Raw genomic sequence first — 23,118 nt, 5'->3', positions numbered from 1 at the left:
ATAAATATGAGTCAAAATCGAGATAAATATATGAGTCAAAATCGAGATAAATGTATGAGTCAAAATCGAGATAAATATATGAGTCAAAACCGAGATAAATATATAAGCAAAACCGAGATAAAAATGTAAGATTGAGATAAATTTAAGAATAAAACTAAGATAAATATATGAATAAAACTGTATTAAATATAAGAGTAACATGAGTAAAATTTGAATAAAAATGAGTAAATCTGGGATAAAATATGAATTAAATTTGTGTAACATAGTAATTTAATTGTGATAGTATAGAAATTAAAAACCGATACTATTGAAATTAAATTGTGATAGTATAGAAACTAACTTAATATAGTGTTTAAATTAACAGTCTGCGATAGTATGGAATTTAAATTGGTATAGTATAGAAATTGAAGTATATCTTGAACATCTATAAAAAGGAGTATTGGGCTTATTATAAAAGTAAGGTTTAATTTTTTTAGTAATTAGACAGTGAGTATTTTTCTGAAGGGTGTGGTACGAAGATTGTTCTTTTTTATCGAAACTTAAAATTTTATAATTTATATGTTTTTGTCGAGTTTGACGATGCGGCGATACGTGCCAATAAACCGCTTTAGCACGTACAGTGCCTAACACTCCTAATAGCGTTTTTGTAAAATATTTAATAGCTTCACTTCCCACGAACTGGAGTAATTAGTGATTAAAATATTTCACGTCGATCGCGATTGAAGCCATTTTTAGTTCTCTTTCAATTTATTCAAGTCGTATTGCAAAGATAATTTCACTGAAGATTTAACTGATAGATTATTTGCCGACTATTTCAAATGGTATTTTTTTTAAAGTGTTAGTGCCATAATTTTCGTCATCCACAAACTTAAAATGTGAAAAAATCCTTGAAAAATCTAGTTTATTATAATATGTCTACTTTTTTATTTGGTTTCGTAGCAATTTATAAAATTGCAATCAAAGTATTGTGTTTTGAAAAGGCCTAGTTAAAATTTTGATTCGTTTGATGATGTAGTAAGGAGAAATTCTCACTTTAGATGTCGCCCACGTGATGCCTGTTAGTGTCTCAGCGCCGCGTTAAGCCTATTTTATTCTGATTCGCGCGGCATTAGTAGACTCGGGAGTCTCGGATGCTCGCGCTTGTCTTTTCCGCGAGATGCCGTGAGTGACGTAGCAAGGAAAAAAACCCGCCAAAAATCTTCTCCGCAAATTTGCTTTTGCCTCCAAATTTCAAGTTTACAAAGTGTTTTTTTCTGTGTTTTCCCTCATATTTAAATATTTATCAAGCATATTTTTGGAATCAGAAGAGTTTAAACTCTCAAAAAGTAAGGTTTTCTTTAGATTTGATATAATTTTTAAATCAGGTCGCTATTCCTTTAAGCATGAATATTTAAAATATATTTCAAATGCTTTGAATTCCATCATAGTTTTTTGAAAAGCGATCACGTAAACTCTAAATTGTCGATCAAATCGAAACTGTATACGGACCCCAGATAGTCGGGATTTGAGTAGTGAGACCTTGATGGAAATCGTATTTGCTCAAGGAAATCTTCTTTAATTTTTAGAAATTGAATAATTAGTATCGTGTAAATAATTTATTCTTGATAATGACTACGCTTTACTGCAAGTACTAGAATAACTTAAGACATTTTATTCAATTGTAATCTTTCCGATTGTAAAGTATCTTTTTTATATTATACTAGTAATATCTTAAGTAAATTTCTTCGCGAGAGCTATTTACGACCTTGTCTAGCTGCCACCCAATTGTAAAATATGTAGATATTTTAATTTTGTTGTTAATGAAGTCGTCTCGGGGTGTGTCTGTGTGCTGCGTCCGTTGTTACACTAGTGCTCTGCGTTAGCAGTTTGCCTTGTGTTGGTATTTCAAGAAATCCCAAAAAACTTATTAGTTTTTTTTTTCACAAAATAAAACCAAGGATAGATGTAATTTTAGAAGCAGGAATGGAGAACGGTTAGTATTTACTTCAGTCGGACTCATATGCCAGTATAAAGCCCTTCAACGCGTAACGAAAAATTTAAATTATCTTATTGGCTCACTTAAACTACGTTTTGATGACGTTGCTTGCGGGGACGGCCAAAAATACATAATTCCTTTTTACCACTGTCGCTATGACCCGCCACTTCTTTCATACCCCCCATCCCGGGGAAGGGTGCCCGGGACACGCGCCCAGATCACTCTGTTCTCTATTCCTTCTTCTAAAATTACATCTATCCCCGATAAAACGAAAACATGCAGTTCAAGATTCAAAGACGTACTGTGTAGTGCTAAGTTTTAATCTTTATTTCCATCGAAGTTTCATGTGTATTTTGTATTTGCACGATCGACATACAGGAGAGACTTTGATTTTATCATTCCCGAGATATTGCTTTGAAAGCAGAACTTTTGGACCCATAAAAATTCATAATTCTTGTGCCTAATTAGATAAACCCGCATACATTAATTTAACTGACCCAAGAATGCTTATTTTATCATCATATTATAATCATGTTACGAGTTATAGTGGTAATTGTGATCTGCACTGGTGCGGTTATTGTTTCGGCTCAGATGAAGGTCAAATTTGAAGACTGTGGTAAAGTATCTTTTATCAGTAACAGTTACTGGAAATTACTATGCCCCTTTGATGCTTGTAGAAGTTGCAATCTTATCAAGTACCACGAATGTAGGACATTTTAATCCCGTCTGGACATATTACCCCCGGTTATAATTTCTCCAGAGCCAAAAAGGACATAATCGCCTTTCAAAAGGGACAAATACCCATTGGGAGATATCGAGGACAAAATACCCTAAGCCTCAGGGCAAATTCCCCATTGGGGGATATCGAGGAGAAAATACCCCAAGCCTCAGGACAAATTCCCCATTGGGGGATATCGAGGACAAAATACCCCTAGCCTCAGGACAAATTCGCCATTGGGGGATATCGAGGAAAAAATACCCCTAGCCTCAGGACAAATTCGCCATTGGGGGATATCGAGGAAAAAATACCCCTAGCCTCAGGACAAATTCGCCATTGGGGGATATCGAGGAAAAAATACCCCAAGCCTCAGGACAAATTCCCGATTGGGGGATATCTGGGAAAAAATACCCCACACCTCAGGGCAAATTCCCGATTGGGGGATATCTGGGAAAAAATACCCCAAGCCTCAAGACAAATTCCCGATTGGGGGATATCGAGGAAAAAATACCCCAAGACTCAGGACAAATTCCCGATTGGGGGATATCGAGGAAAAAATACCCCAAGACTCAGGACAAATTCCCGATTGGGGGATATCGAGGAAAAAATACCCCAAGACTCAGGACAAATTCCCCATTGGGGATATCGAGGAAAAAATACCCCAAGACTCAGGACAAATTCCCGATTGGGGGATATCGAGGAAAAAATACCCCAAGACTCAGGACAAATTCCCCATTGGGGATATCGAGGAAAAAATACCCCAAGCCTCAGGACAAATTCCCCCAAAATTTGTTTACGACAAAATACCCCAAACCACTGTTTAAATTGAAGGCTAATAATTGAAGATAATATCAATAGATATATTTAATAATTAATTTTTCTAACATTGAAAGTATAATTTTTTTTTAAACATTTTTGAAGGTCACGGAGAAGTAAATACGGTTGCAGTTACACCTTGCAAGAAGTTACCGTGCAGTTTTAAACGAGGTGAAAATACAACTATCACAGTCGAATTCACTTCCAGTTAAGTAAACTATTTGAAAGCTACGCTTACTGAAATACAAATGTTACTGAGCCTTACTTTCCGATGTAGACAAAGACGCGACTGAGCTTATAACCTCTGTATATGGTATATTCTATGGAATGAATCTATCATTTCCGGGTCTTGATAATGGGCTAGACGCATGCGCAAAAGAGACAAATCTCGACTGTCCACTTAAAAAGAACGAAAAATATGAAATGCAAATACCACTCAAAGTACCAAGCTATGCACCGAAGGCAAGCATTCTAAATTTATCTATACTAGAAAAATGTTACATTGTATGTGTTTTAGTCATGAACAGTCACGAACATTATTTTTAAACTCGTAACATTTTAACATAATAGAGAGTTTAAGCATCCCCTATACGCGTACGTGTAGCCACCTTTGACAATGCATTGGTCTAATGCACTGTGGAAGGTAGCTACACGTACGCGTTTAGGGGATGCTTAAACTCTCTATTGATTAACTCTGTAACGGCAACATCGTAAAACGGCGTTACACATGGTAGGCTGTTGCTCCCCATAACGTTAAAATTAGGGAGCTTGGGATTTACTGCTCTTTCACGCGGCAGTGGTTCATGGTTCTCTTTCCTCTGTTTGCTCAAAAGTTTACACACTTAATTACTTTCAAACACGATTGAAATCGTCCCAATGTCAATAAGTAATAGTTTAATAATGTTCGTTCGATACGCTGCAACTTAAAACTAGCAACTTAGAATCGGAAATCTACTTTAGTTAATAGAAATATAACAACGTATATTAAATTTCAATGTTTCGAGTTGCAACTAGATTTAATCCATTAGGTTTATTCACAGAAGAATCCCTAACTTCTTAGACTGAATAACGCGTTAAAAATTGTCGCTTCAAAAGGTAAACAAAATAATATGACTTCGTCTATTAAAAAGGTTTAAATGAATAGGCTATTTTTACAAGAATACGTTTTTTGGGAAGTTACTTGAATAGTTTTTAACTTTTAAGGTCTGTTTTTAGGAACGTTTACAGATTAAACTTAATTTACCGATCACAAAAAGGTGATGATAAAAATTACTTACCAAAAAAAATTTCGTGGAACATTTATTGCCTCTCCGAGTGACGATGACATGTCTCTCTGTCGCAGCGTTTGGAGTTGGCAAATCGGAGCAAACGTATTCGCAGAAAGCAATTTTTGGCATCTACTGCGTCGATCGGCTAGGGTTACAAGAAACGCCTAGCCTCCCAATGGCAGGGCTTCCACCAAAGGTTCACGCAATTGCGACTTTCTTATCCATTTGTCTGAATCAATGTCTTTATATACCCTAAATTACCAAAAATTGTTAGAGGCATACGCTTGAATTCAAACGTCAACAATATCTATGATTAAAATGATTGTAGGAATAAAGTTTCTTAAAACGACTTAACTAAAATTAAGGTAAATTAATGATGATTAAAAATAATTAATATCAATTATACACATATTTAATTATTTAAGGAAAACGTCTTAATTGCGACGCGACTCGGAGAGGTTTATTTTAGCTTCCCAACTTGTTTGATTTAAAATCCTCATAATGTTACTCAATGTAGTGTTTACTTACCAGCCGGGCCAAGAGGTAGACCAGAGACCCATGCTAGTGTTTCTTTTATTTGTGTCAAATGGCTTAAAAGCTGATTTTATATTTAAATGATATATTATTTCTATATTTACAAAATGACTTTCCAGGCGCCAGCCACCACTTACAAAGGTGCACTAGAAATTTTGCCTTTTAATACATCCTAAGTTAGAGATAAGATCAGATAGGCCACAGCTGGCGTCTTGGTAGCAAAACCGTGTAAAGCAGTCAAGCTAGGTATAAAGTTCTTATAATTAAACGTTGTGTAAATTTAATGGACTATAAGCAAGTGAAAATATTAATTAAAATAACGTTAATTTTTCTTTTCCCAAATTTTGATGAGTAATTTACCCGTTAAATTACCGTTTTTTAAAACTACACTAATTTCTCATCTCTAAGTTTGATCATATTTGGTTACGAGTTGTGACTTTTCACGCAGAACATACAAACAAGGAATATTTTTCAAAAATACCAAACAACTAATATAGTTTTCAATGAAATATTTTTTTGCAGATAACAGTTACGTCACAATTTTATCTCACCGATAAAAAGAAGAAACACGAATACTTTTGTTTCACTGCACGTGCACCAATCTCATGAGATAATTCACTTTATCATTAGGCCTATAGGAAAAGTTCCCGTTTCTACACATTATTCCTTAAAAACGAAAGGCCTTTATCTAAATATAAAACTAAAAAAAAAAATTAATGATCTCTTATTACAAAATAATTAGCATTTAATTTGTCTTCAAAACGAGGACTAAACTGTGCCGCCATTGGTTTAGTGGGGTCTGCTAAATCGAACCACTTGCCCCTACCTTACCCTTACCTCTCTCCACCTGTGAGAATTCAACCAATCAGTAGGTGTTAGAGGTTCGATTAAGCAGACGCCACTAATCCACTTATATATTTTTCCTTTTATGTTTAGAAATAGGCCGTTATTTTAAGATATAATTTTTGTTAACAAAACCTTTCCCTTATGGCCTCGTGTTATATTGTCTTTTCAATTGCAATATACTAAAATGCAGGGCCCCCTGCCAAATTTCGAAAATATTTATAGGAATTATAGGAATATTTTCATGAAAATATAGGATTTTATAGGACACTAAAATATTAATTTCAATTTTTTTTTAAAGAAATAGTACTGCAAACATGGGCCGAGTAATTAAGAAAAAAGTAAATAAACATACCCCCTCCATAGGAATAGCTTTACACTAAACTTTGGATGTTCATAACTCTGATTCTACTAGAGATACGGGGATTTCCTTTGAGTATGTTATAGTCCAATTTACTTCCATCTAACCATACTAAAATCGTTGGTCTACGACAAATATTCCCCGAGTAATTAAGCAAACAGTTCAAAAACATTCCCTCTTCCCAATTTTCGAGGCTCATAACTCTGGATCTACTAGAGATACGGTGATATACCGAGCTATTTGAACTACTTAAGCTACAATACTAGGGAAATCATCCTCATTTTAAGATATTTTTTAGACCCGAGTCCGGGTTTAACCGAAGGGTTGCTTAAAATTCGCCCAAATTCCAAATTTATAGGATTTGGCGATTTTAATCAAAATTATAGGATTTTTGGCGATTTTAGTCAAAATTATAGGATTTTATAGGACAGTTTTAAAAATATAGGATTTTATAGGAATTACAGGACATCTGGGGGCCCTGTAAAATGTGTATTTTTTTGGAAAATTAAAAGAAGTATAATGTGAAAGTAACAAAACTCTTTATTGTAAAAACTGATAATGATTTTACAGTTTCGATAAATTAGCCAACTGTCACCGGGGCTTTAAAACAAAATAAGTTTCCAGATGCACCATCAAGCTTGAAAGTGGCGGTGGTTTTAATCTGAAATATTTTTATGACCATTTATGAAGAGTTCAAAGGGAACCAACAAACTAAGTATGTTTGTAAACAAATAAAACTTATTGTTTATTAAAAGATTTGACTATTATGTCTTATTTGAAAAGATGTGGTCTCAAAGTATTGAGTAGAAAATGGTCAGATTTTTACCTGTGCTTCGCTAATATTTTACAAGAATTTGATACAATTGGCTAGAAATGTGACTTGGTAATTTACCGACCGTAACTTACCAGTAATTTAATAAATACTGCCGTAAATTATCGAGTTATATCATACCGTAATTTAACAAGGTTTATTTACCGGAAAATTCCCAAACAATTTCCAAATTATTGGCGCTCAGGGTTAAAACCATTTTGAGTAAAACTAATTGTTCTAAACTGCCAGAGACTATAAAACTTATCCTATTTTACTTCGGATTTCAGTTTTTCCACAATTTCTCATTAGTTTGCGCTGTTTAATTTAAAGCAATTAGACTAGGTATAAAGTTCTCGCAATTCAACGTGGTTAAATAGACTTTTTACGATTGAAAAAATTAATTTTTCCAAAATTTGGATCGGTATTTTGCCTGGTAAAATATCGTTTTCAAAATTTACGGTAATGTCACATCACTACTATTGGCACACTTTGAGCCAACTTTATTGAAATCGTTAAATATATGTCTGTGTTAGATATTTGTGACATCTATTCCTGATTCTAGTAACGTCCTATTTGAGGCGAATGGCTTCTATAATCAAGTGGTTTACCCTACCTCCCAATGTTCAACTAAAGATGTAGAATTTCCAATTTTAACAACAACAGCTTTGGAATAAACTAATACTGTTTCTGATGAAATTTTTAGAACCTCAGTTCAGTTTTGGATCCAGTAAAACCATAAGTTTATAAGCTATGTTCCATAAGCATGACACTTCTTATACTTCGCAATGCTAGAGACTTCCTGAGAGCTAGTTCCAGAACGACAAGTGAGAATTGACTACACTCGGTTTTGCAGTTCATCTTCCTACTTAGTCTGTACCAAGCCTTGACAGTGCCTCACTAAAATCTATGACGTTTCATCTACTTTCTCTCAGTAACCAGAACCAACTTATGGAACGTATCTCATGAACTTATGGTAAAACCAAATATTATTGGCTTCAATTAGTTAAGGCACTAAATTATTCGAAACGTTTTCAAGCTTACCGAGGGGGCAAAAGAAGGAACTGCGAGTTTCATTTTCAAGGTTTGAGTCACTCCCTTTCTAATGGGGCAAGAAAGACCCAACTCAGAGCTGCAACCATCGGCGCCACCTTCCATACCAGGGAAATCTGCGTCAAGGCCAAAAACTCGAGCGCTAACAGATAGACTAGCACTATCTGAATCCTGGGCTGCGAGAAGTTTAATGTTGTTACAAAAGCTCAAACAGCCAAACTGGATAAGATCTCGTAACGGAAACCTACCGGGCGTAAAGTCAATCTCAATCTCAGTTGTGTCTCCTTTCTTGAACTTGCAAGGTTCGGAAGCACATGGATTTACACGGACATCTGTCACTTCACCACCTAAAATCAATGGTATTCAGTTAGTTGCATAATATCTCCAGGTATTCATGTAATTTTAGAAGCAGAAATAGAGAACAGGGTATATTGGGTGCGTATCAAAGTCCACGACCCCCTTCCCAGGGACGGGGGGTATGAAATAAGAGGCGGGTCATAGCGACAGAGGTAAAAAGGTACCACCAGGAATGAATGGAGGGGAGTTGGAATTGCTAAGGTCGAATCATAATAGGCGTGAAATGATCTTGGATACATCTGGCGTGGCTTATTTTACGTAAGCGACGTCATAGACTGACGAAATACGATTATTTCCCGCTTAAATATTTTCATTGTCAGCCAAAAAAAGGAAACTTCTTCTGCTAACTCCACCCTCTATCCGATCGGTCCCTAGTTTGAAACGACTAGACATTTACCGCCTTCAGGAGATGGCTAAGCAGATGATGGGGGAGGAGATACACTATTCAAAAAAATAAGGCTTCGCCATATGTTTCCACCATCAAGGAAACACCGGGAGCCCCTTTAGCCATTCCAACCCACCTCAATACATTCCAGGTAGCACGTATTTTTCGCCCGAACCGTCAGTAACGTCATCAAAACGTGGTTTAAGTGAGTCAAAATATAATTTAAAATTTTCGTTACGTGTTGTTATGGGTTATGTTATGGTTACTGGGTTATGAGTCGTACTGAAGTAAAGGCAAACCCTTCACTAATCCTGCTTCTAAAATTACATTATTCCCTGATATCTCTGATGAATAGTATTGAAAATAGAAATCTCATGGCTCGACGATAACGTTTTATTTTGATCGCTGAGAAAAACCACGAAGGGTAACATATGGCAGCAGTATATGATTACCACACTAGGCCTAAGGGTCGCCACCAGAGGTTTGCAGACGCTCTATGCCAACACCCACAAACTTCCTTTTACTTCTTGGAAAGCTACCGCGCTCGCAAACCTCTGGTTGTGCCCTTGAAAGGTAGACCTAACTTTGGATGGTTATTAACTAATTACACGTAGCTGCGTGCTGCGATCAAAATATCATTTTATGCCTTAAACCTATAGCTTTAGCTACAAAAATAAGTTGTCCCCTGAACATATGCAGGGCTGTTAAGTGAGAGGGACGATTCGGTCAGTTTTCCCGGGGTTCGGTCCACCTGTAGGGTTGTCTTTATGGAACCCCCTATTTCGTCATTTACCCCAATTCCCGCAAACTCTCTCGACGGCCCTGGACATACGCTTCCAGTACCAAAGGAATTTTTTTCAATATCTTATACATTTATGGCATTTACTTTTGGTCTATTTAAAATGAGTTTAAATATCATACCGCATCCAGTGGTGGAAATGGACCTTTGAGCCGCAGCTAGACCAAACAGACATACAACGGCGAGTAAAGCAACACGACTCATCATCTTGGAAACTATGGTAACGTGTTCGTCCACGAATGAAAGAATATCGTGGTTGCTTACAGCAGCAGCTTTATTTATACCTTACAAATATTACAGTAACATACAGAGAGATTCCCAAGTGAAAATTATTATCTAAGAATATGTTTTGAGTAAAGCTAGGTTCCCACTTGACTGCGTCAAAAATTTGCCCAAAACAACTTCAAACTAGAACTTCGATTTTTCCTTGGTAAAATTTTAATCAAGGAACTTACATTTTACCTCATAGATATTTAAGGCTGGTTCAACGGACCAAAGTTTTGCGGAACCGTAAAACAAATTGCCCATAATGTTTCAGAAAATTCATCAGAAAAATGGCAGCAAACCGTTTCACTAAAATTTTCATTATGAAAAAGTTCAGTTTTTTTCACATAAATAAGGACTAAACCAAACCAATTATTCGGTACAATATATTTTTGGAAATTCAACTCAACAGCCCAAACGCAATCACTTAGAAAATTATGTCGAAAAAATCCCACGCGGGCCAAGCACACCTGACCAAAACCACGCCTATGACGTCACACATTCGTCGATTTCTATTGGCCATCGCTTTACTTTCCTTAAATATTAGAGGAAAAATATAAAACCAATTACGGTGATTGTGGCCTTGAATACTCGAAAATTTGCGGCAAGCTACCTCTGAAAAAACTGCGGGTCACCGCTGATTTTCCTGCTTTTTAGGCCAGTAAAAACTAGCCTTTGTGCAGTGTTTCAGCTAAGTGGGAACTAAGCTTAAACGGGAAATAGGCTCTCGAATCACCCGACATGATAAAAAACTTTCCCTATGTTAAGCAACGTATTCTTAGATAACATAGTAACTATTTCGAGTTGATCATTTTATGGGATTAAAAGATTATCACTTGAAAAATTCCCTTTCTTTCGTGGATCTTAATTTTTAGAAAACTAGATAAATTTTCTTATAAATTTACCTTGTACATTTCCTAATTAATAAGCAACATTTATATTATTAGACATTTTATTCACATTGAAAATATTTCGACATGGCAACGACGGGTTTAGATAAAGGGGTTGGTTTCTCAATGGGGGTTGGCCATTGCTTGCATGGACAAGTTAGCGTGATAAAACCATGCCAATTGAGCCACAATTTTTTCCAAGAGTTCCTTCCATTTATCGTCGGATTGGGAAGAAATAGTCCTTCCTGCTTGTGCTTGCCGTGCTGCTGTCCTGAGTTCCCAACTCGATAGCAAATTGCCGTTGCATTTCGAATTTTTAATTTCGTATACAGTATATTGCAACGTTAAACTATAATTTTAGTTTATAAAGGAACTGCTTTATTTAACCGGAAAATTGCGCGTTTAATAATAACATAGAATGATAGGGTAATGTATAAAACATTGATGTGCAAAGGTAAAAATAAAAGTGATCTAGAGTATATTGGCATCTTTGGCTAAATCGTAGAACATTGATTGCTCATTCTTCAAGAGTGCAGTTGGAGAGTCGAACTCCGTAATTCGGCCCTGATCGAGAACCATCACCCTATAAAAAGTCAAATGACAACAAATTATCCGATCATTTTAAGCCGGTTTAATAGGTTTGTAAACTTACTTGTCGTAGTCTAGAATGGTGTTCAATCTGTGCGCGATGGTAATGATGGTGGAGTTCGCGAATTCCTTCTTGATGGTCTCTTGAATGAGATCGTCGGTGTCCATGTCGACCGAGGCCGTGGCTTCGTCCAATATCAGGATCTTGGTGTTCCTCAACAAGGCACGGGCCAAGCAGACCAACTGACGCTGACCGACGCTCAGATTGTTACCTCCTTCGGTCACGGGGTGATCCAAACCCTGATCGAGTGACGCCACAAAGGATTTCAGGTGAGAGTGTTCGAGGGCGGCCCACAGTTGCTGGTCGTCTTTTTGTCCAAAGGGATCCAAGTTGAGTCTGAGCGTGCCAGAGAAGAGGACGGGCTCTTGGGGGATGATTGTCAACCGCGAACGCAAATCGGACAAGCCCAGTCCCTCCACTTCCATCCCGTCTATGACGATCTGACCGCGGACTCCCTCGATGAGACGGAAGAGCCCCAGCGTCAGTGATGACTTTCCTGCCCCTGTCCGCCCCACGACGCCCACCTTCTCTCCAGCTTCGATCCTGACATTTATGTCCTTCAGGACCAAATCCAATCCTACTCTGTATCTAGTGCTGTAGTCGTGGAATATAATTTTTCCTCGTTGAGGCCAGTCGGTAGGCGGTTGACATTCTGGTTTCTCCCACTCGGCCTCGGACTCCAAACGACAGAATTCGTCAACTCTTTCTACGGAGACGACATTTGATTCCAAACCCGTAGTGGCAGAGATAAACCATTTGATCGCTTGTAGAAGCTATGAGATAAATATATTAAAATAACCCTTTATTTGCAGAAAATAATAAAGAGCTTCACGTGTCTGAAAAGCCTGCACAATTTCTTTTCAAAACTCAGGGTAATTTCATATTAGCCAAATATATTAAAGAAAATAATAGCTTTGATAGATAAAACCCGATAACGACATGAATGTAAATCACAAAAGAATATATTAAAACAAGTTGGGAAACCAAAATTAACCTCTCCGAGTCGAGACGCAATTAAGATGTTTTCCTTAAAAAATTAAATAAATATAATTGACATTAATTATATTAATAGTCTTTAATTTGCCTTAATTCTAGTTAAATAGTTTTAAGAAGAGTTATTACTAAAATTTCTAGCGTATGCCTCTTTAATAACATTTGTAAATTTAGGTATGTAAAGCGATTGATTCACAGCGAATTATAAGAAAACCTGCAATCGCATGAACCTTTGGTGGAAGCCCTGTTATTGGGATGCTAGACTTTTTTCGTAACCGTAGCCGATCCCCACGTACCTCTTAACCCTATGGAGTAGAAGCAAATATTACTTTCTGTGAACTGTGAGCTGCTAACGCGGTCCCGATAAAGCATATACATTTGCTCCGATTTGCCAACTGCAAACGCGGTAACAACAGACAGACACACAGATACGTCCATTGTAATACCTCTCCGTGACGTCATCGTCACTCGGAAAGGCCGTTTTCCAAATAATAAAGTTTGTCAATGCACGTCATGAAATGACAATTAAATGTTTTCTTGAAAACGTACCAGAGTAGCGGCCAAACTAACCTCTATACTTTACGATAAAACATACAAGAACGGGGACCGAAGGTGACCCTAACCTAAAATTACATAAATTTGCTACAGCGATATTTTCCTTCGCTTCGCTATATCAATCTCCCATTCAAACCCCTCCATACAATTCCATCTCGAAATACTCTTTGTTAATTCAGAAACTATTGTTCCATTTTGTATCGTCCCACTTTACCGACGTTTCACTATCACGCTAGTATCAAGAGTTAATCGAAAAACCAGCAGAGATTTTAGCTTGTGAGAACTTCTGATTTCTCTCCTCGCCTTCATTAGTAGTGCTTACCCGATCGGCATTAGCCAAGATCAATCCTACAAAATCAGCTGACGGAGTCCCTTTGCTCAAAATGATGAAAACCGCGGTGCAAAACAACAAGCAATTGCCCAAGATATTGTAGCGTACTGTCAGCCATCTGGAACGAAATTGCATTTTATTGAATTTTGGAAATGAGTAGCGACTAGGAATGCAAGCTTTGCTTTGCATACAAAGCGATCCTCAACCCAAAGGTAAAATTGTAGTGTAGAACTGTAGATGCTTTAAAAGCTGGCGCTCCAAATCGAAAAGTCGCGATTGAAACCAGGCTTCTGCTATATTTCTCCATCCCTTATGTAAGGTCGTTGTACCACGTGACTCAAATGGCCAATGGTGACTAATGTACATATTTCAAATAAAACGTACATGCCCCAAAGTCTCGCCTTCTAGCGTTAATAATCTGTACTTTCCGAGGACGATTATGGCTTTAACGCAAATTACAAAATTACCTTTGCGCCATATTCATCATGTAGTTAGCGGCAGTGCATTCGTCGATCAGTTTGAGGAAGTGTTCTTCGAAGTTCTCTTCGGCGTCACACGCCCTGATGACAGTGCTGCCAGCCACAGATCCTCCAACGTGGGAAAACAAAAAGGAATTTCTCAAGCTAGTTATCCGCTTGAATTGACGATTGCTCGACATCAAGAAACGCTGCAAGAGATATTTAAAAATTTACACTTTAAGAAGTAAATCCCCCAAGTGTGGGCACAAGTACTCCGTGGTTATGACGTGCCAAAACACTTTAAGCCGTTAAATATTTCAATTTGTTTGCTAGATTTTTTTAATTTCACGGGGAGAGTTCTGGGTGAGACGTCTCGACTAGGACTTTTCAATCCAAGGCACGTTTTGTGTGACCACGTCGCTGAAAAAACCACAGTGAATCATTTCACCAGGTTTAGCACCTCCTCCATTGATCTTCCAGTACATATCGCAATGTTTCGTCATAGGAGGAAATTACAACTTTTATTGCCGAGGCTTAGCGTTTACGCGTACTTTGAGACTGATAATGAATAATTACTTATGTCGGAAATCTAGTTCCTACCTGAAGTAAAAGGTATCCAACGACAACAACAAAGCAGGGAATTATGAATAATGGTAAGTAGATTGCAATTCCTAACGGATAAACAAGTAAAAATATCAATCCCCAACTGCTTAGCCATAACATTCCAGGTAATTGCTGGTCAAGGGCGTCAATATCGTGAGAGAAACGATTGAGTATCCTTCCAACGGGAGTCGTGTCGAAGAAGGACATGGGAGATCGAGATACGCTGTCGAGCATTTTCTCATGTAAACAATTTGCCGCTCGTAGACAGCGAAAGACGTTGGTAATTACGTTTAGAAATGACAAAATGGCTTGGCCTAGACCAAGAACGACTAAGACCGCTATACGGATTGCCTTTAAGTCTGGGTTCGCTTTAAATTCTTCCTTGGAATCCGCGCACCACAGTGACAGCCAGTACACTGACACGAAATTTAGGATTGCAGCACTGGTGATTATTGATTCGTTGATCACACACCATGTTAAACCATAGGCTTTAAAATATTGTTTGTATTGTGATACGGATATCTGAAAATCCGCAATTAGATTATCACGAGGGAAGTTTGTGTAGAGAGTTTTAGTTCTCAAGAAGGAAAGAAAAGTCGAAACTACTCTCTTATATTAAAGAGCACATACGTTTCCTTCTTTGAGCGTCTCTTTAGTCGTGAGTTTTGCTTCATTTTCAACCAAGATTTTTCCTTGGGATGGAAGATGAGATCTTTGAACTTTGATATTTGACGTACTACAAAAGTTCCATAAACCAAAATTCATAAATTAGCATGTGTTCAACCACGGAGTCGGTATCTTAAAAGGAACAGTTTTTAGCTCTCATGAACCGATCATAGTTAGGGTGTAATGCAAAGCCAATTTAGAATAAAACCCATGTCCTACACAATATTTACGAAAGGTATTCCTATGGGCGCTTCCATAACCTGTCGGTAAACCGCGTGTGTCTTTTGTTAGTGGCTAACATTACCTGTTGGTGATCGAGCTACGTAGCATTGATAGAACAAATCTACGAAAAAGTACGATAACGGTAACCTCGCATCTCCAATTTGAAATTTTATAGTCCCGACCTATTACTACTCTCAGCCAGTCGCTCGAGCTAATCGAGACGTGGGGAGAGAGAAATTGTGCAGTAGATAGCCAGCTTCTATCGCTCTTCTAATTATACATGGTTCAATTTGAAATAATTAAATGAAAAATGGATATCTCTACAAACAGTAAACCCTCCATGGCGGTTGTTCACAAAGAAATACTCGCGGTTGTTTGTAAATCACATGGCTAATTTCTATGATTTAAAGCTTTGTCTCTTTTCTACAACATATGCTCAAGGTAGAAAGACTAGATAGAACTCCAAATCTGCTCACGAGGGTTCTTCCTTATTCTCATCGCTCTTGTCACTCATGTGTTGCCTGAAATAATCTTGACGACTCATGATTTCGTCATAGGTTCCCCTCTCGATGATTCGTCCGTTGTTCATGAAGAAGATCTCGTCCACTTCTCGGATGAAGCTCACGTTGTGCGTCACCAAAACTCTTGTCTGTAAAGGATTGAACTGTAGTCAGTCTTTTACAGCAAAAATATATATCGATCAATCTTTTAGTCGCTATTATTGACTTTGCACGAGTTTAATAAAAATCTACTCGGATTAGATAATTATGACAGTTGAAACTGAATTCAAAGTAAAGAAACCGATTACTTTTTCGTGTCGACATATTTAACAACTACCGGGATTTAAACGAATTCACATGTCGACCACTCACTTATGGTTGCTCAGCGCTTTCAAAGAAAATTTAAGAGTAGCGTAATTTACTTTCTTTCGAAGTAATCCCTTGGGTCCGATGACTTCATTGAAGAGGTGTTTGGCAACGTGCGAGTCAACCGCTCCCAACGGGTCATCAAAGAGATAAATATCGTCATTGCGATAAATTGCCCTGGCCACGTTGACCCTTTGCTTCTGACCACCACTCAAGTTGATGCCCTATGGTGTAAAGTTAGTAAACAAACATATTACTATCGAAAGCAGTCTACGTAACTATGAAAAAAACGTCGCAACGCCAGATTTTTCAAGTACAGCGCATTATGTTTTTCAACTTCCCGTGAAACACACATTATATGGAAGACGTTCATTGGGCATGTGTTGGGTAACATCCACTGTTCTTAGTTAAGGGCGCGAAAGTGCGACATCTTGTTGATAGAAACAACTACTATGGCGTCACTTCCATTGAATCACGCGCGTTTGATCTTTTTTCGAAACGTCTTTAAGAAGCCACGAAGAACAAAGACCTTTATATATTTTAAAACCCCACCATCATTAAATGGCAGTGCCATAACTCATTAAGAAGTAGTAAAGGAGACATGTTGTGGGGTGAACCAGTATTTTACACCGCAGGCCTATATTCCCGCAGTCAGAGAAAAGGGGGTTGTAGGGGGTAATATGGTACCTTATTGTGTCTTGCGTTACTTTTTCTATATATTCAGGTCTTAGTGGGAGTTTTTTCGGAAAATTTGATGCCGCATTATAAGTTATGGGAGTTGTCATTAACGGTTGTTATTCTAAAAAACGCGTACAGTTCTGCTTCTTTACTCCTCCCTGCATAAATAGACAGACATTGCAGAAATATGTCAAAGCCATATGCCACTCTTTTTACAATCAAATCTTCATTTTTACCCTGACGTCACTTTGACGGAAATGATAATTTTGTTCGTCTAACCTGTCATAAAAGTATATGAGACACTACCTTCGTGAGATGATAAAAAATATCTCGCGCATAATATTTTACACAAGAACAAGATCGCTTAAAAAACCATAGTCTTGTTGTTCCCTTTTCTTTCCAAAACTTGAAAATATAAGTAGCGTTTGGAATGAAAAAGATACCCTACGCTAAAGGAAGGGGCAGGACATAGTTTAACCAAAGACCCAATGATGGACACTTAAAGAACAAGATTATCTATACGTACTCTTTCTCCGATCTCTGTTTCGTCACCAGCGGGTAGCTGGTTGAGGTCCGGTTGTAGGGCGCATGCGCGTATGATGCTGTCGTATCTCTCCTGGTCCATGCCGTCCACGAAGAGTATGTTCTCTCTGAGTGAGGTGTTCTGTATCCAGGGTTGTTGAGTGACGTATCCCACTCTCCCGGCCACTCTCACCTCCCCTTCCACCTTCTGCATCTCGGACACCAGAGCGGACAAGAGAGAAGACTTGCCAGAACCCACCGGACCCACCACGGCCACCAACGTACCGCGGGACACTTTCAAATTGATGTCTCGAAGAGAAGCCGATGCTCCGTCTTCCAGGCTCCAATGAAACGTCCCCTTCTGGATCTCAATTGCTGAAAATTTCAAAGAAATAAATTGTTTGGTCAAAAATTTAAAAACGACATGTTGACTGGCTTCTTTTTCAAATAAGATGTTTACTGGAAATAGTTAATTCTTTGCGGGGTTTGTTTCTAAAATTGAGTGTTGTTCTAAAGCTTCCAAAGGAATGAACATGCCAATGCCCCGGATTGGGGGGTTACGTTCTTCAATTGTATCTTTCTCTGCGCTGCAGTTCGCGCTTCTACCTTTTAACCACCAGTTATATTGAGATTAAATTCATCTACTTGTGTGGAAAAAGATGCAGGAAAAAATAGGCAACCCATGTCGATTTTACAAGTCCATTATTAATTGACATACCATATTGGGCGTCACTAGCCATCTCTTTCACGTAATGCTTGGTTTCCACACGACTCAAAAGGTTTGCAATTCTCCTTACCGAGACGTGGGTCTGTAAATAATTACTCAGTGAATTTGTTGCAATTTGACATGTTTTAACTAAAGGTAAGATCAATGTCACAATCATGTATGATTATTTTTCTAAAAACAATACCTCTTTGTTGCGAAAATGTTTTGTGCTAAATGCTTGAAAACATGAAATTATAGTTGCCGATTTTTTAACGGCAACTATAATTTCAAAAATATTTGGCTAAAGCTGTAATATCGTTCCCTGATTTGTGGTATGTACCAATACCGAGTCAAATTAAAATCGTTTAAAAATCATAAAGTTTGAAATTTTATATTTTTTGTTGGTTTTTTAAATAGAAGTTGTTCATTGCATTTCCTTCGTGATAGAGTTGTTCATTGCATTTCCTTCGTGATAGAGTTGTTCATTGCATTTCCTTCGTGATAGAGTTGTCATAAAGTTTTAAATCTGATATTTTTTGTTGGTTTTTTTAAATAGAAGTTGTTCACTGCGATCTTTTGTAAAACACATGAAATTCCCAAAAATATGGCTCACTCATTTTTAGCCGATGAAATGAACAAGAACTGTACGGTCAGTAGTTAAACATGGGTAAATATTTTTTCATTTTTTTCGTATGACGTAGCTAAAACTATCTGTGATTGGATGAGAGCTCAACTTGTATGGACTGCTATTGCAATAATGTGGCAACCACATACAAAAGTGGGAAACCGAAATATTTATTAAAAACAAAATGTTCCAAAACACGCCAAATAGTTTCAATATTTCAATGATCCTGAAACTTCTGAATCTTTGATTAACGGAAACCAGTTAACATATTTTGTAGAAGAAGCAAATAGTAGATTTATTTTTGACCCTCCCTGACACGGTTCTTACCAAAACTAGGGTATTTATTAAATCCGGAAACGAACACATTGACGCAGCTAATAATCGTACCAACTGAAAGGAAACGAAAGCTTTCCTCGAGGTAAGAACGTTATCGTCGTCAATTAAAACGTAAATGGCGAAACACGGTGATGTAATCTGAAGATTTAGAAACATTATCTTTAGTAACTTAAAATCAATATGGACGTAAAAAAGAGTGTGAGAGCGGTCAAGATTAATAGTTGATAGGAAAGGACCACCACTTTTGTATGCTAATCTTAAATCAAAGGCCAAGATATGGGGTCTAAAATTTGCTAGAGGTTTGTGTTTTTAATTAATTTTTGACAATTATAAATTTAAAACCAAATTGGAAATGGAAAAATTTGAAGCTCCATTGCGGATTTTTTAAAAACTGTGCCGCTCTTCGCAACTTGGCGTTTTATTCGTCAACGTCGTTTCGCGATCACGTGATGGCGCTATTGCTGCATTATATTGGTCTTTATCGAAAGGTAAACAATACACACCCTCAGGGCCGGAAATAAGCACAGGACACTGGACATTGTCCAATAAATTTTAAAATGTCCTATTGAGCGTTAAAATTTCAGGGTCATCTAGCTTTTTGAGTTGAGTGAGAACATTTGAAGAATAAAATGATACGGAGCTGAAATCTCTACATCTCTTTGGACATGCATTTCTTGTGAATTTCTTACGTTCGTACCAAAACCGGTATAATAGCAGTTATAAACATATTTATTCCTTGGAAGAAGCATTGTTTCTTCATGAGTGCTGTTTCTTTCTTCCTGATTTCAAGAACGATACTATGGAATGATCTCTCCCAGGCGTACAACTTCAGGACCCGGATTCCGTTCAAGATTTCGCTCATCATTTTCATTCTGTTGTCCTTCAGCTTCATCAGTTCAATCTAATAAACAAGATAGTTAAAGAATCCATTCACTGAGACACCGTCCTTTGGTGAAATTGAAGAAAAAATTATTATTTGCCCCACTAAAGCACATTAGGCGAACTGTCGTAGCATAACACGCGAGTTCCAAGAACATAGGTAAAATTAAGAAACCTTGTGGAACACAATCTGCTTTTCCCGATTATATACGGGAAACCGTCACAATAGCGGTGCCCGTATGAGCGGATTCCAAAATAGCGGACCTCATAACAGTGGTTCCCTAAATAGTGGTTTCCCAAAGTGGCAGTTTGCCCGTTACACCAGTTACCGATACAGAGGTTCTCTTGAACGCGGCTTACCGTTACAGAAGTTCTCTGAAGAGCAGAAAAACAGGAATTCAAAAAACAATAGTTGTTTATTATGGTGTAGGCTGGGTTTAGTGTACCTCGTATCAGCAGTTCCCGGAAGAGCAGTTCTAAAAACAGCAACCGCGATTCCAAAAAACAGCGTCATTGTTAAAAACTGCTGTTTAGAAATAGGGGCTGCTGTTTTGAGAAATAGTAGTGTTTGTCTTGAGTTTTGAGCATTTCTTAACAATACAGTTATTTACTTTGTTTTCAAAACTACCTTTTTATGTGATCATTTAATCAATAATGTGACCTGCTAATGGATCGTGTTTTTGATTTTTTTCAAAAAAGTACACTTAAACATTGACCCATTGTACTATTTTTCAGGCTATATCAGTTTGATAGTGAAGGGAGGAAATTTCGTAAGGTCTATTAATAATTTTTCTGTCATAATCTAGGCGTGGTAAGAACTCACTGTTAATTGGGCCATCTAGAATATTACATTAACGAATAAGAAAACATGAATATTGTACTACTTTAGCACATACGAAACTAGCGCACTCTCTCCACACAACCTCTCCTAGCTAACATACGAAAATTAATATACGTGACTTGTTTTGAATGGGAACATTTTGAAAAGACTTTCTACAAGCAATCGTCAACATTTCATCGACGAGTTCTACTAGAAATTATTAGTACTTTATTTGCGTACGGTTCCCATCACGGACTAGTGGTGCTTAAGTTGGATAACATTTACCTGCAGTTCTTTGTATCTCTTGGTGCTGAGATAGTTTAGTGGTAGGAGAACGGCAATAGGTACGATGCCAGCAAAGGCCGAATAGCCCAGTTCTTGATACATGAAAGCGAAGCACAGAACTAATTGCACAGGAACCGACCACAGGAGGCCCAGTTGCGGCGAAAGAATTTGGAATCTGTTCGTGTCGACGTACATCGTGTTCAGTATTTCGCCCATTGTCAGGTCACGTCGATCGCTGCTCGTCAAGTGAAATGTCTGCTTCGACGAATTTCATTAATGAATTAGCGTCGCACTATCAAGATAACAAGAACTTACTTTTTTATACAGAACGTGCATGGTGGCGGATTTGAGTCTCAGTCCCAGTTTGGTGTGGAAAATGGCACTGCCTTCTTGCAATAAAGATTGTAAAAGTCCGGCCAAACCGTAAAGGCATGCGTAGAAAATCCCCTTCCACAAAGGATCTTCGCTCGTCGAGTAATCAATAATGGAACTGAAAACATAAGCGAGAAAACTGGTTAACTCGGAAACAAAGATTTCTGAATGGCTTGTGGCATGGCCCACTATTTGAAATCTCAGCCCCTATTAGAATCAGTTTAACAGGTCACGTAAAGCAAATTTCCGTATTAATTAGGTGTAGTTGGGGGTGGAGTTGGCGTGTTAGTTTCGTATGTGTAAATGTACTCATGTTTTCAATCTTGCTAAGGTAATATTCGAGATGTCGCAACGGTTTCGTTAGATCAGTTCTTACCACACCTAGCTAAAAAGTCTTTTCGTCTATCCAAGCTTCAGACACAAAGCACAAACATACACACGCACACCTCATAGTCGCAAACGTTATCAAGTCTTTCACGCACTAATCTATTACAACTGTATATATATACTGAAGGGTCAGCAAAATTTAAACAAATTGACTTCGGTACAGCTGTCCATCAAATTAAATTAAAATTTGAGAGTGAATTCTTTCTTTTTTAATGCTTATGTGGTTTCTTTCCCAATACCTCCTAGAGCCGAAAGCGGTTCTTTCTTTTAAGTCCGGAAAACTGCTGTGAAATCATGACATAGCAATATTGTACTTTCTTTCGAAAATTCTTTCACATTACGAGCTCCAAGCTGGTAGTAGATCTTGCCTTAATCGGTTTCTATGCACTCTTGTTTTCCGTGCACCCCGGGTCAAAAACATACACACAGAACACCGTCGCAAAGGTAGGTCTGGTTACATAACCACACTTAGAATAATTAAACTGTATACCCTGTCATAAGGGCAGGACCGATAGACACTACGTCGGAGAGAACTTGTAAAAGCACTCCAGATATCAAACATGATCGAATTGTCCTCAACAAGGGCAAAGCGATAGATTTGCTTTGATATTTAGTTCTGGTTCGTTCTTTTGAAAATCTTTTCATTTCTATTTCATCGCCGTCACTTTTGTTCTCAGCTTGGGGCTTCCAGTGTTTTTCGAAAATGCGCGAGACAGTAAGCGCTCGCTCTGCGTCATTCAAGTCGTACACATCCGATGGCTCCAGGTTTTTTTTCCACCCTTTCCACAGGGCGCTGCAATTCGTTAAAATAAAATGAGCTGCACTGTAATACAATATTCATGCAAGGGAAATACATAGGACCACAAGAACCGGAGCAGATTTACCTGGTAAGCCATGAATGAACCAGGCGTGAACAAAATGATGCATCATCTTCCCTTGATTTCTTTATGTTGAAAGTAAGCATAAAATTAATAAGGCATTTTAATGGAAAAGTGGTAATGCATACAGCTGTTAGGATCTATTGTGTATGCATTTTCTCATCGTGACTTGGCAGCTTCTGTGGGAAGAGCAAGATTTTCATTATCTATGCCGAA

At 37.8% G+C, this 23,118-nt stretch overlaps 4 protein-coding genes across 4 annotated transcripts; 1 reads left to right on the top strand and 3 right to left on the bottom strand.

Annotated features, from left to right (window-relative positions):
* The first annotated feature begins 203 nt into the window (after positions 1–203).
* Positions 204–7,199, top strand: LOC149678730 (mite group 2 allergen Tyr p 2-like). The gene is made up of 4 exons (XM_089836666.1): positions 204–2,591; positions 3,615–3,716; positions 3,787–3,971; positions 5,834–7,199. Exons 1-4 carry the CDS (start codon positions 2,507–2,509, stop codon positions 5,918–5,920), a joined length of 459 nt encoding a protein of 152 aa, XP_089692792.1. The 5' UTR covers positions 204–2,506; the 3' UTR covers positions 5,921–7,199.
* Positions 7,072–10,143, bottom strand: LOC149678729 (NPC intracellular cholesterol transporter 2-like). The gene is made up of 4 exons (XM_089836667.1): positions 10,040–10,143; positions 8,625–8,723; positions 8,368–8,552; positions 7,072–7,176 (listed from the first exon to the last, which is right to left on the bottom strand). Exons 1-4 carry the CDS (start codon positions 10,122–10,124, stop codon positions 7,096–7,098), a joined length of 450 nt encoding a protein of 149 aa, XP_089692793.1. The 5' UTR covers positions 10,125–10,143; the 3' UTR covers positions 7,072–7,095.
* A 972-nt stretch (positions 10,144–11,115) lies between these two features.
* LOC149678728 (ATP-binding cassette sub-family C member 1-like) lies at positions 11,116–20,614 on the bottom strand. Its single transcript, XM_089836668.1, has 12 exons — positions 19,979–20,614; positions 19,273–19,419; positions 18,333–18,423; positions 17,619–17,989; positions 16,471–16,638; positions 16,025–16,197; positions 15,291–15,396; positions 14,658–15,182; positions 14,067–14,266; positions 13,591–13,717; positions 11,724–12,493; positions 11,116–11,654 (listed from the first exon to the last, which is right to left on the bottom strand). Exons 1-12 carry the CDS (start codon positions 20,144–20,146, stop codon positions 11,543–11,545), a joined length of 2,958 nt encoding a protein of 985 aa, XP_089692794.1. The 5' UTR covers positions 20,147–20,614; the 3' UTR covers positions 11,116–11,542.
* Positions 20,615–20,799: 185 nt separating this feature from the next.
* On the bottom strand, positions 20,800–22,988 carry LOC149678727 (multidrug resistance protein mrp-7-like). Its single transcript, XM_089835927.1, has 4 exons — positions 22,909–22,988; positions 22,515–22,817; positions 21,581–21,755; positions 20,800–21,520 (listed from the first exon to the last, which is right to left on the bottom strand). The coding sequence occupies exons 1-4, from the start codon at positions 22,986–22,988 to the stop codon at positions 21,236–21,238; spliced, it is 843 nt and encodes a 280-aa protein (XP_089692053.1). The 3' UTR covers positions 20,800–21,235.
* Between the last annotated feature and the right edge of the window lie 130 nt (positions 22,989–23,118).

This window comes from Phalangium opilio, unplaced genomic scaffold (genome assembly GCF_054372755.1).
Source record: "Phalangium opilio isolate 3A_F unplaced genomic scaffold, DU_Popi_V2 ptg000042l_1, whole genome shotgun sequence".
NCBI lineage: Eukaryota > Metazoa > Arthropoda > Arachnida > Opiliones > Phalangiidae > Phalangium > Phalangium opilio.
This window is presented reverse-complemented; position numbering and strand designations above follow the sequence as displayed.

Excerpts from the sequence above, each read along its gene's own strand:
- LOC149678729 (XM_089836667.1), bottom strand. The coding sequence starts at position 10,124 with ATGATGAGTCGTGTTGCTTTACTCGCCGTTGTATGTCTGTTTGGTCTA. Across the intron at positions 8,553-8,624 it reads TGAGATTGACTTTACGCCCG|CCCAGGATTCAGATAGTGCT; the intron begins GTAGGTTTCCGT and ends AACTTCTCGCAG. Across the intron at positions 7,177-8,367 it reads TTCCTTCTTTTGCCCCCTCG|ATTAAAACCACCGCCACTTT; the intron begins GTAAGCTTGAAA and ends AAAATATTTCAG.
- LOC149678728 (XM_089836668.1), bottom strand. The coding sequence starts at position 20,146 with ATGATGAGCGAAATCTTGAACGGAATCCGGGTCCTGAAGTTGTACGCC. Across the intron at positions 17,990-18,332 it reads GGCTAGTGACGCCCAATATG|CAATTGAGATCCAGAAGGGG; the intron begins GTATGTCAATTA and ends TGAAATTTTCAG. Across the intron at positions 16,639-17,618 it reads AAACAGAGATCGGAGAAAGA|GGCATCAACTTGAGTGGTGG; the intron begins GTACGTATAGAT and ends TTTACACCATAG.
- LOC149678727 (XM_089835927.1), bottom strand. The coding sequence starts at position 22,988 with ATGCTTACTTTCAACATAAAGAAATCAAGGGAAGATGATGCATCATTT. Across the intron at positions 22,818-22,908 it reads GTTCATTCATGGCTTACCAG|CGCCCTGTGGAAAGGGTGGA; the intron begins GTAAATCTGCTC and ends AACGAATTGCAG. Across the intron at positions 21,521-21,580 it reads TGCACGTTCTGTATAAAAAA|ACATTTCACTTGACGAGCAG; the intron begins GTAAGTTCTTGT and ends TCGTCGAAGCAG.
- LOC149678730 (XM_089836666.1), top strand. The coding sequence starts at position 2,507 with ATGTTACGAGTTATAGTGGTAATTGTGATCTGCACTGGTGCGGTTATT. Across the intron at positions 3,717-3,786 it reads CACAGTCGAATTCACTTCCA|ACAAAGACGCGACTGAGCTT; the intron begins GTTAAGTAAACT and ends TTTCCGATGTAG. Across the intron at positions 3,972-5,833 it reads TACCAAGCTATGCACCGAAG|ATAACAGTTACGTCACAATT; the intron begins GCAAGCATTCTA and ends ATTTTTTTGCAG.